This window comes from Eschrichtius robustus, chromosome 2 (genome assembly GCF_028021215.1).
Source record: "Eschrichtius robustus isolate mEscRob2 chromosome 2, mEscRob2.pri, whole genome shotgun sequence".
Lineage (NCBI taxonomy): Eukaryota > Metazoa > Chordata > Mammalia > Artiodactyla > Eschrichtiidae > Eschrichtius > Eschrichtius robustus.
In genome coordinates, this window is record NC_090825.1 from 60,324,767 (window position 1) to 60,338,910 (window position 14,144).

Here is a 14,144-nt window from a genome sequence, read left to right on the forward strand (position 1 = left end):
GTCTGGGTATTTCATGCCTGTGTGTAACACTGTCACTTGGCTTTGCAAAACCAAAAATTCCCTGCATGTCCATGGGAGAGGATAATTCAGCATGTGGCAGGCCAAGTAAAATGCCATCCCTTATTCTCCATCCTTGCTTCATTCTTTCTCCCACACTTTAATTCACTAAGTTGTAAGTGTCTGAAATCATTCTTGGTGAATAACGCTGGACCACTCAGAAAGTTTGCGGCTGAGAGCTGGACCCTCGTCATCACCAAGCACTTTGTCACTGAGACAGAGTAACCCATGGTTACTGAGCTCAGATCAGTTAAGGGGCAGAGAGCCTCCCCTCCTCACTGCTCTATAAAAGAGACCCAGCAAAGGGACCCTACCAGCTTCTAGCTCTCAGCCTGGGGGAGCGCGTGGGAAGCAAAGCCCAGACCTGCGGAGCAGAAAGCACCAGCTGCAGAGGCAAGGCCGGCATGGCTCCCACTTTCAAACTTCAGTGTCACTTCATTCTGATCTGCCTGATGGCTCTAAGAGGGGAGAGCCGGTACCTGGAGGTGAGCGATTACCCGGTTGACCCATCACACCTTCCTGTGGTGAGTGTCCAGCCTTGGGGGTGGGCAGGCTGCCTCCGCTCTCAGACATGTTTTGGTTAGCTCTTCCTTCCGCATTTACTGTGCCCCCTCTCTCCTCTGGTTTCCCCTGGGTCTTCCCCCCTGCCTCTTCCTCCTTCCCTCTGGTCCCTGGGCATACCCTGGTCTGATAGGAAAGGTCTAAACCTTCCCGTCTTCTCTGGACCCGGGAGACGTTGACCCGGTCACTTTATTCTCTTTGCCGCGGGGCAGGGAGGGTGCCTTGCTTCTGGTCCCCTTTCCCCCTCCTTGAACTTTTGCGGACTGACTTTTTTCCTGGCCAGCTGCGGGAAGCTGTGGACCACGACCCTTTCCTACTCTTCAGCGCCAACCTGAAGCGGGAGCTGCCGGGGGAGCAGCTGTACCGCCGCGCTATGCGTGAGTCGGGGCTGCCTGGCTGGCTGGCGTCCGTCCGCGGGCAGCGGGGAGGTGGGGATTGTTGAGGACCGCGGGGGGCGCAGTCCGCATCGCTAAGGGTCAGTCCGAGGAGGCGCACTGGGGCGAGATGGGGTGACGCACGCGGAGCGCGGAAGCGGGGCGCAGCCGAGGCTGGGAGTCGGAGCGCGAGCGGAGAGGGGCTGCCCCGGGTGCCGCCGCAGTGGCTGCAACCTGGGACCCCCAACCCCGCTGCCCTCCCCCCGCCCAGGGTGCCTGGACATGCTGAGCCTCCAGGGCCAGTTCACCTTCACCGCCGACCGGCCGCAGCTGCACTGCGCCGCCTTCTTCATCGCAGAGCCCGAGGAGTTTATCACGATCCACTACGAACTGGTCTCCATCGACTGTGAGAGCGGGGACTTCCTGAAGGTGAGGCGCCCCGCCAGGCGCAGCCCCAGCCGCGGGGCAAGGGAGGGGTCATGGCCGGGACGCTGCGCCCTAGCGTGGAGAGCCGGCGCCGCTCGTAATTAGATGCTTCGCTGGCGCAGGAGTGGGAGAGGCGCACTCCGGAACCCCGCGCAGCGCGAACCTCGCCCCACTCCCCGAAGGGCGAGTGCCTTGGTCTTGCAGTGGTTTAAATTCATCCCTGTGCGCTCTCGGTCCCGGGCGCTTCCAAAGACTAGAACTCGTGGCGCGAACCACTGTGTTGCAATCTGGAGCAGATGAAAAGGGGTGCAAACCAACTAGCACGAGCCCTCGGGTCCACCGAACCCGCGGTCCTGATTAGAAGGCGACCTCACATGTCTGAGATCTGAGCCCGCCTTGCTCCTGCTGGTCCCTTTCTCTGTGGAGCTGTTTCAGGCTCCCAGAGGCTGTCTTCAATGCCTGGGTGACCTGATTTTGGAGCAGAAGGGCACTGGCTGCGGGGAAGGTTGCTGAGAAGGAATCCAGTCTGAGGCAGGTGGGAGGCGCGGATAAGTCCCCCAGCGTCATAACATCCCCACTCCCAGTTCTCCATGAGTCTAACGGGTCAGCTTGGGATGGCTGCTGGACTTCTCCAGTCCAGTTAAAATGAACATGATTAAAATCCCAAAGTGGAATTATTTTGGAACCTGTCAAACGCAATAGAAGAGGACTGATCTGGTGAAATAATTTGTAGCTGGTAATTTTACTAACGTGAACTAGGCTGGACTCATTAAATTGGAGACCTGTGGTGATTTTAAGAGTAAAGTCAATAGACTGACCGTTTGTCCAGCCAACTACAAACTTCAACAAGTGAAGGAAAAAATTCCTAACTTGCATACGAGCCATTATCGTCTAAGTGTTAAAGTAGTTCTTGATATTTTAATATGTGATAAGAGTAAAAATATGAGGAAAATGGGTGTGTATAACCATCAGCAGGTAGGTAAAGTTGCTGCTCCAGTTTTTCCTCTTGCAATTTTTGAGAAATTTTGTTCATATTTTAATGAGGAAAGAGAAAAACTGAAACCCAAATTATGTTCCTGTGGAATTCTTCTGAAGGTAGGCTGTGTGGAAAATATGACCAACACAAAAATGTATATCGTCTGTAGTTTCATTTACCAAGGTGGCTGAAAAGATAAAGTATAAGAAAGTTTATTTGCTTTGGAAATGTTAGAGTTTATAAAGGGGAAAAAAGCAATAATTAATTAATAATGTGACTTGCAAACAACCCTCACAGTCAAAATATATACAAATAGAAAGCACGTGTGCAGGGGGGTATAGGCTGTCTATTCCTCACTTACGACCGAAGGCCCATGGCTGGATAACCTTTTCCCCCTTTTCAACACACCTGTGACTTCAGGAGTTGATGAAAGTGATCATCTTTGTCTGTATTTTTTGTTGGAAGGTATTTGATGGTTGGATTCTCAAGGGGGAGAAGTTCCCCAGTTCCCAGGATCACCCTCTCCCCATGACTGAGCGGTACATAGATTTCTGTGAGAGTGGTCTTAGCAGAAGGAGCGTCAGATCCTCCCAGAACGTGGCCATGATCTTCTTCCGGGTCCATGAACCAGGAAATGGGTTCACATTAACCATAAAGACAGATCCTAACCTCTTTCGTAAGTGGACTTCATGTCTTCTTAGTTGGAAGGCAGGACCTGGGGGGAGAGAGTGTCAGTTCTGCTTTTCAAAGGTAGCATCATTGCACAGACTTAAGAAATTTGAAGTGAGGAAGGATTTGAATGGAAATTCTTTTGTAATTAGAAATGACCTAAAGGATATTTCCAACTCATTATTATGAAAATCAAATCAGTTTTTAATTTACTTACCAGGCTAGGTAAGATACTAATTTATGGTGGCTAGAATTCTATTTTTTCTCCAGTCTTATTCTGATCTCCTGAGCTACTACAATGTATTCAGTGACAAACTTTAATCCCTCCAAGTCATTCCATTGATCTGGATAAGCTTGAGGGATCAGATATGAAGTTGCAGTCTTACAGATATTTAGGTGAAGGCTGAAACACTGCATATCTAGGATGTGTAGACAGATTTCATGCCCTGAGCAGAGGGCTGGACCAGAGGACCTCAACATTGCCTTAGGAGTCTGAAACCATTGCTCTAATTTAGTTCATTTCTGGTGGATACACAAATAGATGCTACAAAGCTGAATAGCCCAGGCCTAAAACACATTATCTTAATCAGAATGAGTTCATTCATCTATTTATTATTTCTTCCCCATTAAGAGGAAGACGTTTATAAAAAATCAGGAAAACATATTCATTTTTGGTTGCATACAATAGTACAATAGTATTAATATTAACACTTCATGTGGTTGAAGAATGGGGCCTACCTAATCTGCCAAAAAATAATGTACTGACTGATCTCCCAAATTCTGTTTTTAAAAAACAAAAAAATTTTTTTGAAAGAAGCCCCCCAAAAAGGCTGTTTCCGAGGACTGGAGCAGAATAACACTAGAGGACACCATGAACTGTTTCTCCTATATCCTGTTCGGTTAGAAATCAGAAACCTTCAAGAATCATCAAGGAATTTCAGTTCTTTTTGAAATTAAGTGTAATTAAAAATATAAGGAGGAAGCAAAAGGTAGTTCTGACATAGTCTGATCAATCAGAAACTTTTGTCCCATAACTGGCCAAAAAAAGTACAAACGCTGATGCTTCTAGTTTCATAGCTAGAAGAATAAATTTATTGTAAGTCTAGTCTTGAGATACAAAACAAAATTTCAGAAAGTCTTGGGAGTAAATAAACATTTAAAATTTACCTATTAGTCAACTTATCACTTAACACCCAGGAAATATTTATCAGACATAAGCCTGCTTTGTATTTTTCTCAGCCTATTTTATAACTAGTTTAATGTTTCTTCACTTTATTATCTCAAAAGTAACATATAGCTCCAAGTTCAGTTAATAAAGGTTTCAGACAGACAGGGTTTGAGTTCTGGCCTTACCTTTAAGCCTTGATTCTTCCCGACTCCCAGCTTGAACTTGGACCCTAGTTAATGAAGTGTTCCTAGAACTTCTACCAGCTAGTATTGTTTGGTTGGTTATTAATTTATGTCTTGTGAGTGTTATAAACAAGGTGACCCCCTGAGATTACGATTAGAAGTCCCCTTGCAGCCAGGGCCTCCTGACAATATCCATACATCACTGGTGCTTTTTATTCCCCAACTCCTTCCTTTCTCCAAATCGCCTTTGTGATAAGTACTCTCTTCTGGGCCACAAGCCCCTAAACCATGAATAGGAGCTTAGAATAAGGATGAGATAAATTTCTATAAAAGCCCAGCATACCAAGCAGTGAAAATGTGATTTTGTTTTTCTACAAAGCCTGCAATGTCATCTCCCAGACCCCAAATGGAAGGTTTACTCTGGTCGTGCCACATAAGCATCGCAACTGCAGCTTCTCCATAATTTATCCTGTGGTGATCAAAATATCTGATCTCACCCTGGGACACTTAAATGGTCTGCAATTAAAGGTGAGTTGCTTATTTGCTTCCCAGTCACTTCCTAAGACCACAGCTTTATCAGAGCAAAAGTAACTACACAGGGCAAACGTGGATGAACTGGTGTAGTATGTCCTTCTGTTTGGCGGTTAGATCTCACATGAGCCTGCCCTCGCTGCTTTAATAAACTCCTCTTCTATTTCCGTTATGCTGCAAGTTGCATACTCAGGTGCCTCTTCTGACTACTTGAATACTTTTCTTGTGACGTTAGAAAATGTTTTCAATTGGCAAAGTTGTGGCATATAATTACAATTGAACTCTCTTGTACTTGCCTCTTTTACAAAAATTCTCTCCTAGCAGAACCTAGTGTGAGTCATCTACACAGCTGTTTTTCTGATTATTGGAATTTTCTTTTGACATGAAGGAAGTATCTCATTGACAGACTGTGTTATGAAGGAATGCTAAGCGTAGCATAAAATACAAAACTGGATTTTTATATTGCAAAATACAGTAAAGTTTTGAAGTGTTTTTTTGCATTACATTTAATTCCATACATTTTACAACAAAACATTAGTTGACACTCCCCATCAACTTTTTCCCCCATGAACTTCTGTATGGATTTTATAATTAATGCTGAGCTTGACCACATTTATTTGCACTGGTAGCTTGTTTCCTTTGAGTCATCCTCATTTCCTTTTATGTTCTCATATGCCTAGGTTAAGACAGCTCATGCATTTGCTGGCATCAAAGATAGTCATAGTTCCTAATCAGAAAGATTTCAGTGAAAACCAAATAAATAGGACAAGGGCTGAGAAAAGCAGTAAATCCAATTTCCTTTAAGCCCTAAATTCATAGGTCAGTGCCTATTTTTTAAAGTTGAACCTTAGTGGAAGAATAATCCTTTGATAAAGGCCAGGATAAGTGGATGTCTTTGGCTTAGCCTTATAGGCTTGAGATTTTTTGTATGTCATTCTTGATGTTTAATATAGAAGATGGCAAGTGTGACAGATTGAGAGATCTGCACTTTAGTTATTCTTGGCTATGAGGAGTAATCTTGGTGCTTACCACTTAAAAAAATGTGAAGTCTGCAGTGTTCTAGGTATCTATTGCTTTACAAAATATTTTCTGAGTGCTTACCATGTGCAAGGAATTCTTCTAGATGCTGGAAATTAGCAATGAACAAAACAGGTCCTACTCACATGGAACCTGTATTCTAGTGGGATGAGACAGGCAAAAGTGTAATGTATTTCAAATAGTGGTGAGTGCCCTACAGAAAATGAAGCAGAATGGTGGCTGGGGACAAGGGGGTAGAGTGAGGGGCAGGCAGCTACTTGAGATGAGAAGGTCAGGAAAGAAATCTTTTGAGAAGGAGACATTTAAAGTGAGATTTCAGTGATAGGTAGGAAGGAGCCAGCAGCCACAGGAAGAGCTGGGAACAGAGCAACAGTAGTGCAGAGGCTCAGAGGCAGGAATGGGCTTGCTGAGTTCTAGAAATGGAAAGAAGGAAAAGTAGAGGGGGAGTGGTATCATACAGCATCAGGGAGACAGGCCGGGCCAGGGGGTGGAGAGCCCAGCGGGTCATATTAAAGAGTTTGAGTTTATTTTCAGTGCAGTGGGAAACCACCGAAGGGGTTCAGGCAGGAAAGTGACATAATCCATTTGCTTATGCTCAGGTGGGGTGAGAGTGATTGGGAATTGCTGGCCTCATGACCAAGTTAATTGACAGAGTCCACGATGGGAAGGAGACATTACCTAAAGGTCATTCTGGCTTCCATGAATGATGATGAATGGGCTGTAGGGGCCAGAGTGGTGCAGCAGTGCACCTAAAAGGCCATTGTCATAGTCTAGGCAAGAGATGAGAGTGACTTGGTCCAGGGAGATAGAACCTCAACAAAGAAATCTCGGGGGTCACTGCTGAGGAGCTGAACCCCAGAGGTCCCTACACAACTCAGCTTCTGCCGTTGTTTATAAGAACAGCTGAGGGGTTTGGAAAGAGGAGAGAAAAGTCACTGAATGCCAAAAAGTACATGCTCCCAACCTCCTTGTTTCCTGGTTTTGTTCCCTTCATTTTAGCTTCCATTTCTTCCCAACTTCTTATTTCCCATTTCTCTCTCCTGAGCCTGCCTTTTCCCCTTCACCTCCTCCTGTGAAATTTGGAACCTATAGAACGAGGTGGAATGTTTAGTCTTAAGACATGTTCCCCCTGGACACCCTCTACTCAAGGGAAAGGCAATTACATTTTTTTCCCTTTACGTCTAAATGGCTTATTCAACTGTTCATACAAGAAAATGAGCCCTGTACACAGTGGGGCTAACTAACCCTCTATTTCATCATTGATGAAATTACGTGTAAAATACCTAAGCATAGAACCCAGCACAGAGTAGGTGCTTTAAATATATATGCCCACACCTGCTTCCTTTCATTAGTCAAAGAGTTGCTGTTGTATTATTTTCTATTGGTTGTTTAGGTCCAGTTGCATTTCAATATCTTCCAAATGTTGGACTGTGTGCGCTTTTATGTATGTGTGTGTTTTACATTCTCTGTTTTAGATTTTGGTCCCTATGTAGCATGGTCTATCTGGTTAGCTTCTAAGCACCTTGCCACATTCCGCTAGATCTCTTGATGGGTATGTCTCAATGAAGAAGAGGATCACAGGCAAAACTGGCTGTATAATTTGTGGGGGGACAGTACAAAATGAAAATACAGGGGCCTTATTTTAAAATTATTAAGAATTTCAAAATGGTGACAGCAGAGCATTAAGCCAAGCACTAGGCCTTGAAAGTGTGAGCCCTGTGGGCACGGGTGGCACGATCACAAGGCCAGCCCTGATCACGGGAAATGGGTGGCCCAAACTGTGACATTTGGGGCTGAGAGGGGGTCTGCTTTGTTTGCATGGGAAAGTGAAGCACAGGAATTGCTGTGGATGACACAGTGTGGAAAAGATGAAGGGAAGCAGAAAAAGGTCATTACAGTGCATCACACAAAGTCTTAACACTACATACTTATTTTGAGTAGCTTGAAATAAGTTTATTTTAGTTGGAAGGAGAAAGTTGATAGTAACTCTAGCTAAATAGAGCCCCAAATGAGGGGTCTCTTCTTTTTTTAATATTCTTTTAACTAGTCTAACTCCTTATCAGTAGAAAGGATAAAAATTGTCTCAATAGCAGAAAAAGTCTTTTATAAAGAAGAAGAAAATAGGTAAGTTGAAGAAAAAACTGATGTGGAAGCCCTATTTATAAAAACTCTGACTGCATGCATTAAGAAATTCAAATAATTCGTTGTGTATGTCCAAATGATTTAAAAAGCAAAGCATTTTCAGATTCAATTTTCATATATTGTATATGGAGTTTACAGATTCCAATTTCATCATTCTAGTCCTTGAGCTTATAAAAAAATGTTTTTTAAATGCACATAACATTTTTTAAAATGATTACTCAACCGATTTAGAAAAGCAATGATTTCCTATGATTTTTTTTTTCTTTAAAAAGTCTTACTTCCCAGAGTCCTGGATGTTAAATTAAATGGCAAAGCCAGCATGTCTACAGCTGACTGAATTCACCAACTTGCCATTGGTCAAATGGTTTGACTTCCATAATTGGTTTAAATACATCTTCCTCTGCTGCTTTACTCTCTTAGAAGTCCTCAGCAGGTTGTGTGGGAATAGGAGACTTTGTGGAGCTGCTGGGAGGAACTGGATTGGACCCTTCCAAGATGATGCCTTTAGCTGATCTCTGCTATCCTTTTCACGGCCCTGGTAAGATATTTCTTTGATTATTATTTATGTGCCTATTAAGATTGTCTCCTTAAATAAAATGCCTCAAATTTTTTATACATGGGAAGGCAGGTTCCACCAAAGAAACTTTGATTTTGCACATTGAGCAAGTGTGAGGCTTTTGCATTTGAGCCTAGGCACAGTATCAAGAATGCATGACCACAATATCTGACAGTGGGAGAAAAACTTGTGAAGTAACAAGGTTTCGTGTTTAAGGTTTGCCCTAGGTACAACTATGAAAAAGACAAAGCTTTTTGGTTCTGTGCTCTGTCCACCTTCTTGAAGGTCCCTGCTTTCCTCCTCTCGAGACCAAAGATTTTACTGACTGAAAACCGTAGTTCAAATAGTGGATGTATTGTCAATTAGTCATAGTATAAAAATGAAGTAATATCTAAATAACTTTACCATGCATATGTATATGTGTGTGTATTACTCATAGTAAATATTGACACATTAAAAGGTGATACGCTTTATTAGAAATTCTCAGAACTGCTGAATGTCCCCAACTTCTAGCAGCAAAACCAGCCTCTGAAAGACCACTGCAAAACAGAGGTAAATTCTGAGATCTAAAAATGGTCACGGGTAATAAAAGACCTGGTTCTCGCCAAACAGAATCAGGTTTTCTTTGTTATAGATCAGTGAAGCTTTTCCATTTGATTATGCTCGGGTGGGGTGAGGGGGGTGGGAATTGCTGACTAGTGACCAAATTAATTAATGAAATCCAAGGGGGAGGGAGAGAGTTACATAAAACATTTCTGTAAAGGTCACTCCTGTATCTGTACTTCTGATGCAGGAACCCGTGATTATCTTTTAAGAGACAAAAGTCAAACAGAAGAACAGTCTTTCATCCCTTACCATAGCCCCCTTCCTATTTTGTAAGCACACATCACTAACCAACTAAATAATGAAGCTGCAAATCAGACAGCCTTTTGATCAGCTGTTACCAGTTTTAATTAAAGCCAGGTCTGCCAACCAGTATTTTCTCTCTCTGAGCTAATGCTGGGAACTTAATAAACAAAATCTCTCTGAAATAGAATTAATGTACACAGGTAAAGGGAAAAGATTTCTAAAAACCCACTTTGCTAAAAGCTTGGGGGTTAGTTTATGCTAATTTACACCTGAGCCCTGGTTTAAACCAGTGCATCATGGCTTCTCTCCCTTTGTGTGTGCTCTCAGAGGCACTGGATCCTTCCAGGCTGATGGAGAGCACCTGTGAGGAGGTGCCTTTGAGCTGGGTAAAAAGATTAGATTAAGAACTGAAGCACAATCATGCCTTAACATTTAGATAATTGAAGCCACAGTAATTTTGGTGCATGAATTATATGACTTGATTTCAAAGGGTGTTACTATGGCCAAAAAACCACTTTTGCCTGCATTATCTAGATAGTTGAAACCAGTCTTAAGATAATGTGAAGGCTTGAATTATCTGACTCACTGGTTCATTTTAGACTTCACTTTTTTCTTTAATTCACCATGTTTTCATGAGCCCCTCTTAAGTCGTTCAGACAATGATGAACTCTTAGGTATCCTGCCCTTTACAATGGATTGTATTAGGAATTATGTCAAATAATAAATGATATGCGCATTAACTAAAGGAAATAAGGCACGTTATGTAGATTAAAGTTCAGAGTAAGATCAGAAAAGAATGGCCTTGCAAACAATTTAAAGAAAATTAGGGACTTCCCTGGTGGCGCAGTGGTTAAGAATCCGCCTGCCAATGCGGGGGAAAAGGGTTCGAGCCCTGGTCCGGGAAGATCCCACATGCCGCGGAGCAACTAAGCTCGTGCACCACAACTACTGAGCCTGCACTCTAGAGCCAGCGAGCCACAACTTCTGAGCCCACGTGCCACAACTACTGAAGCCTGCATGCCTGGAGCCGTGCTCCACAACAAGAGAAGCCACCGCGATGACGGGCCCGTTCATTGCAAGGAAGACCCAACACAGCCAAAAATAAATAAAAAATAAATGAATTTATTTTTAAAAATTTAAAAAATTAACTTTGGACTTCTTCAACAGAAGCTTAGCCTAGACTCCCTGGTGCTTATATTAAAATAATTATAGGGTTTATATTTATTATGTCTCCAAATTGACTTTTACCTAAATAACTCTATCTGGCTGTTTTACTTCATTTAAACCCAGGTACATGTTTGTGAAGTACCTGTTATACAAGGTTAATAACATTTCTCAGAATTTAGGCCTTATAGAGACAACGTGGGGAAGAAAAGATTGAGAAAATTAAAACAGCAGAAAGGATTACTGTAGGGCAGATAAATCTTGCCTCAGGAACCAGATTGAGGCTGAAGAAATAAAAGTAATTTTTAATAAAAATGCTGAGTTTCACAAAACAGAAACAGGTACAGAGAACAAACAGATGGTTGCCAGAAGGGAGGGGAGTGGGGAATGAAAAGAAAAAAAAAAAGGTAACTATGTGAGGTAATGAATGTTGATTAGCTTGATTATGGTGATCATTTCACAATGTATATTTATATAAAACCATCATGTTGTACACCTTAAATATATACAATTTCTGTCAACTATACCTCAATAAAGCTGAAAAAAAATTTTTGAAGAATGCCTTAAAAACACACACACAGTTTCAGTGTATAACTGCTCAGGCACATCTGTACTAGAAGATACATAAATGTTGCCAGATGCTTATAAAAATAATGAATAAGAGTGGATTTAAGAGAAGTAAGGATATCAAAAGTCGTTCCATATAAGAAGTACAGAAAAAAATTAGAGATAAAAAGTACAGGTGAACAATAGAACAAAAATGAGTATACTTAGTGTATGTCTAAACCATGCAAATGATATTTTTGTTTATATGTAAAACAGAATTATTACTGAGGCTCAGAAAATAATAAATAGGTGATATTTTTGGTCTACATAAATTTCCCGCAATACACTCCATCCTTCAGCCCTGCCCACTAAATGCCACTTGCCCCCCCAGATATAACCAAAAACTGCCTCTGCAAATTTCCAACCTGTCCCTAGAGGGCGGCACTGCCCCCACTGAGGACACAACTAGAGCAAAGGTGCAGCAGGTCGGATGCTTGCCTTCGTCTGCCTTCACCACCAAATCTTTGCAGGTAGGAGAACGTAAAAAGCACAAGGAGATATCTTCTTACCTCTTTGCAGCCAGTTTTGTTTGACTAACAGTGTTCTTGCACATGAGGAGAAAGGCTGAGTTTAATTTCACTGTTCTACAATTAATTATACAGTTGACCCTGAACAACAGTGGTTTGAACTGCGGGGGCCCACTTATAGGCAGATTTTTTTCAATAGTAGATACTACAGTACTACACAATCCTAGGTTGATTGAGCCCGAGAATGTGGAACCTCGGATCTGGAGGAACCGTGGATCTGGAGGGCAGACTATAAATTATACTCAGATTTTCACCTGTGGGGAGGGTCCTCACCCCCTAACGCCCCACGCACCAGCCACGTCGTTCAAGGTCAGCTGTACATTATAAGAATGAGAACAAACACGTTTCACCTGATGGCAGATGCGTGGTTTGAGTACGTGAGAGGAAGCTACATCCCCTTGCTTTCTTCGTGTTTAAATGATCTCATGGACAGAAATGGTTTGACTGTGTCGTTTCTAACCCGCTGGGAAACTTTTACTTTTTCCATGAATTATAGCCCAGATGAAAATTGGCTGTGACAACACGGTGGTACGCATGGTCTCCAGCGGAAAACATGTAAATCGTGTGACTTTTGAATACCGCCAGCTGGAACCATACGAACTGGAAAACCCAAATGGAAACAGTATCCAGGAATTCTGTTTGTCTACTCTTTGAATAACCAAGCCAATGATTTCCATGCTGCTAGCTAAGGGAGTTTTTAATGGCTGTTATATATGATTTTGATGAGCAGCTAGTTAAGAACCTTTCATACCAGTCAGTATTCCCAACCTTGAGCACATATCACACACACTAATTTTTGTACCTTGCTTCTTTTTCGTTTGTAAGATATAAATGACCACATGGCAGAAAATAAGCCCTCCCCCCCACCCCAGTAGAAAACCAGTTTCCAGTAATTCTTTGATATGCTACCAACCTGAACTGGTAAGACAAGTGCAAAGAAATGTGCAATAAAAACTTGTATCTCAAGGGAAAATACTACAAAGAAATAAAAATGGTAGTGTTCTTATCAGTTTTATGACAGAAAATGCATGTCTGTGTGTACCAAAGTAGTTGTATCTGTCTATTTATTTTCTGCTTATTATTCTGTTTATAGTAGAGAATAGTTGTAGCTAGTATTATTTATTGACTTATAACAACTTGTTTTTAACAAACATTTGTAGCATGTAAAACACTTTGCATCCATAAATCCGAACATGAATAAACATATTCAGAATGTTGGCACCTCAACATCCTGCTTTGTTTTCCTGAGTAGTTCCTTCCCTTATTACCATCAGAAAATAATGTTCTCAGGTGGTACAGCACCAAATGCTGAACTAAATCATTTTAGACTTCTTAGAGCTCCAAGAACCCTGGGTCGTTAAGTAGGATTATTTAGGGCAGAAGGTAAAATTGCAATGTTTGAACAAACAACACTAACCAATTGGTGGTGATAGGGAAGCAAGATGTGGGGATCCCTCTTCCACTGTCCTCCAAGAAAACTGAGAATACATGTTTTACATATGTCTTTGTCACAGTAAAGAGTGTACTTTTCAACAAGGACAACAAAGGCCTTAAACTCTCATAGACACAATTTGCAGAAACCTGAGTACTTTTTTGGTACTGAAGGCAGTTTACTGTTGACTGAGCTTTGTCCACGTTTGGCTTGAGACCAAGCATGTGGTCTGTAAAAGACACCTTGGGGTCAAAAATGAGGTCCTGAGGAACAAAGGAAATACTCCTAAGTGAATAGTCCTCTTTACTTTGAATTAATGGATGGAAGCTGCAAACTGTTCCATAATTAATGGCTTGATTCTGATTCCCCAAACATATTTAATATAATTTTATAATGGAATGTACTGGAACCCCATACACTGGGCTTGTTAACAAAATCTGAAAACCAAGCAGAAAGAAAAATAGTGACTGAAAGTGCTAAAAATACCCAGGATTGAGCACAAATTTTGTCTCAGTAGGTATTTTGGAATGAGTGGATACTTTAGCAAATGAATGAATAAATGCCTGAATGGATAGATGGATAAATGCTGGGATAAAGGCTGGGAAGAATGAATAAATGTCTGAACACATGGCTGTATAATTCCTGACTAGTTACGTAAGATGCTGGATTTCTTATTTCATAGAAAATAAATTCTGTGTAGTTGAACCCTTTTATCTTTTTCATAGTCTCTCTAGCAACCAAAGAATTAATGCAGTCACATATCACAATCTGAAGTTTCTGGTTCTTAACCCTCATGATTCCCTTATGCTGAGTAGAGAAAATAAGTGGTCTGAGGTCAGGAGGCAAGTATTTTTACCATGGAAGTTAGGACAACTTGCTTTTGTTC

At 41.9% G+C, this 14,144-nt stretch overlaps 1 protein-coding gene across 1 annotated transcript; it reads left to right on the forward strand.

The window, feature by feature from the left end:
* The first annotated feature begins 461 nt into the window (after window positions 1–461).
* On the forward strand, window positions 462–12,480 carry CRHBP (corticotropin releasing hormone binding protein). The gene is made up of 7 exons (XM_068533520.1): window positions 462–542; window positions 902–995; window positions 1,264–1,421; window positions 2,860–3,070; window positions 4,793–4,941; window positions 8,545–8,662; window positions 12,323–12,480. Exons 1-7 carry the CDS (start codon window positions 462–464, stop codon window positions 12,478–12,480), a joined length of 969 nt encoding a protein of 322 aa, XP_068389621.1.
* Window positions 12,481–14,144: the final 1,664 nt, after the last annotated feature.

What these genes read in the sequence shown, in the direction of transcription:
- CRHBP (XM_068533520.1), top strand. Translation starts at nt 462, where the DNA reads ATGGCTCCCACTTTCAAACTTCAGTGTCACTTCATTCTGATCTGCCTG. An exon ending in GGGAGAGCCGGTACCTGGAG is followed by an intron (nt 543 to 901) that starts GTGAGCGATTAC and finishes TTTCCTGGCCAG; the next exon opens with CTGCGGGAAGCTGTGGACCA. An exon ending in TAAATGGTCTGCAATTAAAG is followed by an intron (nt 4,942 to 8,544) that starts GTGAGTTGCTTA and finishes TTACTCTCTTAG; the next exon opens with AAGTCCTCAGCAGGTTGTGT.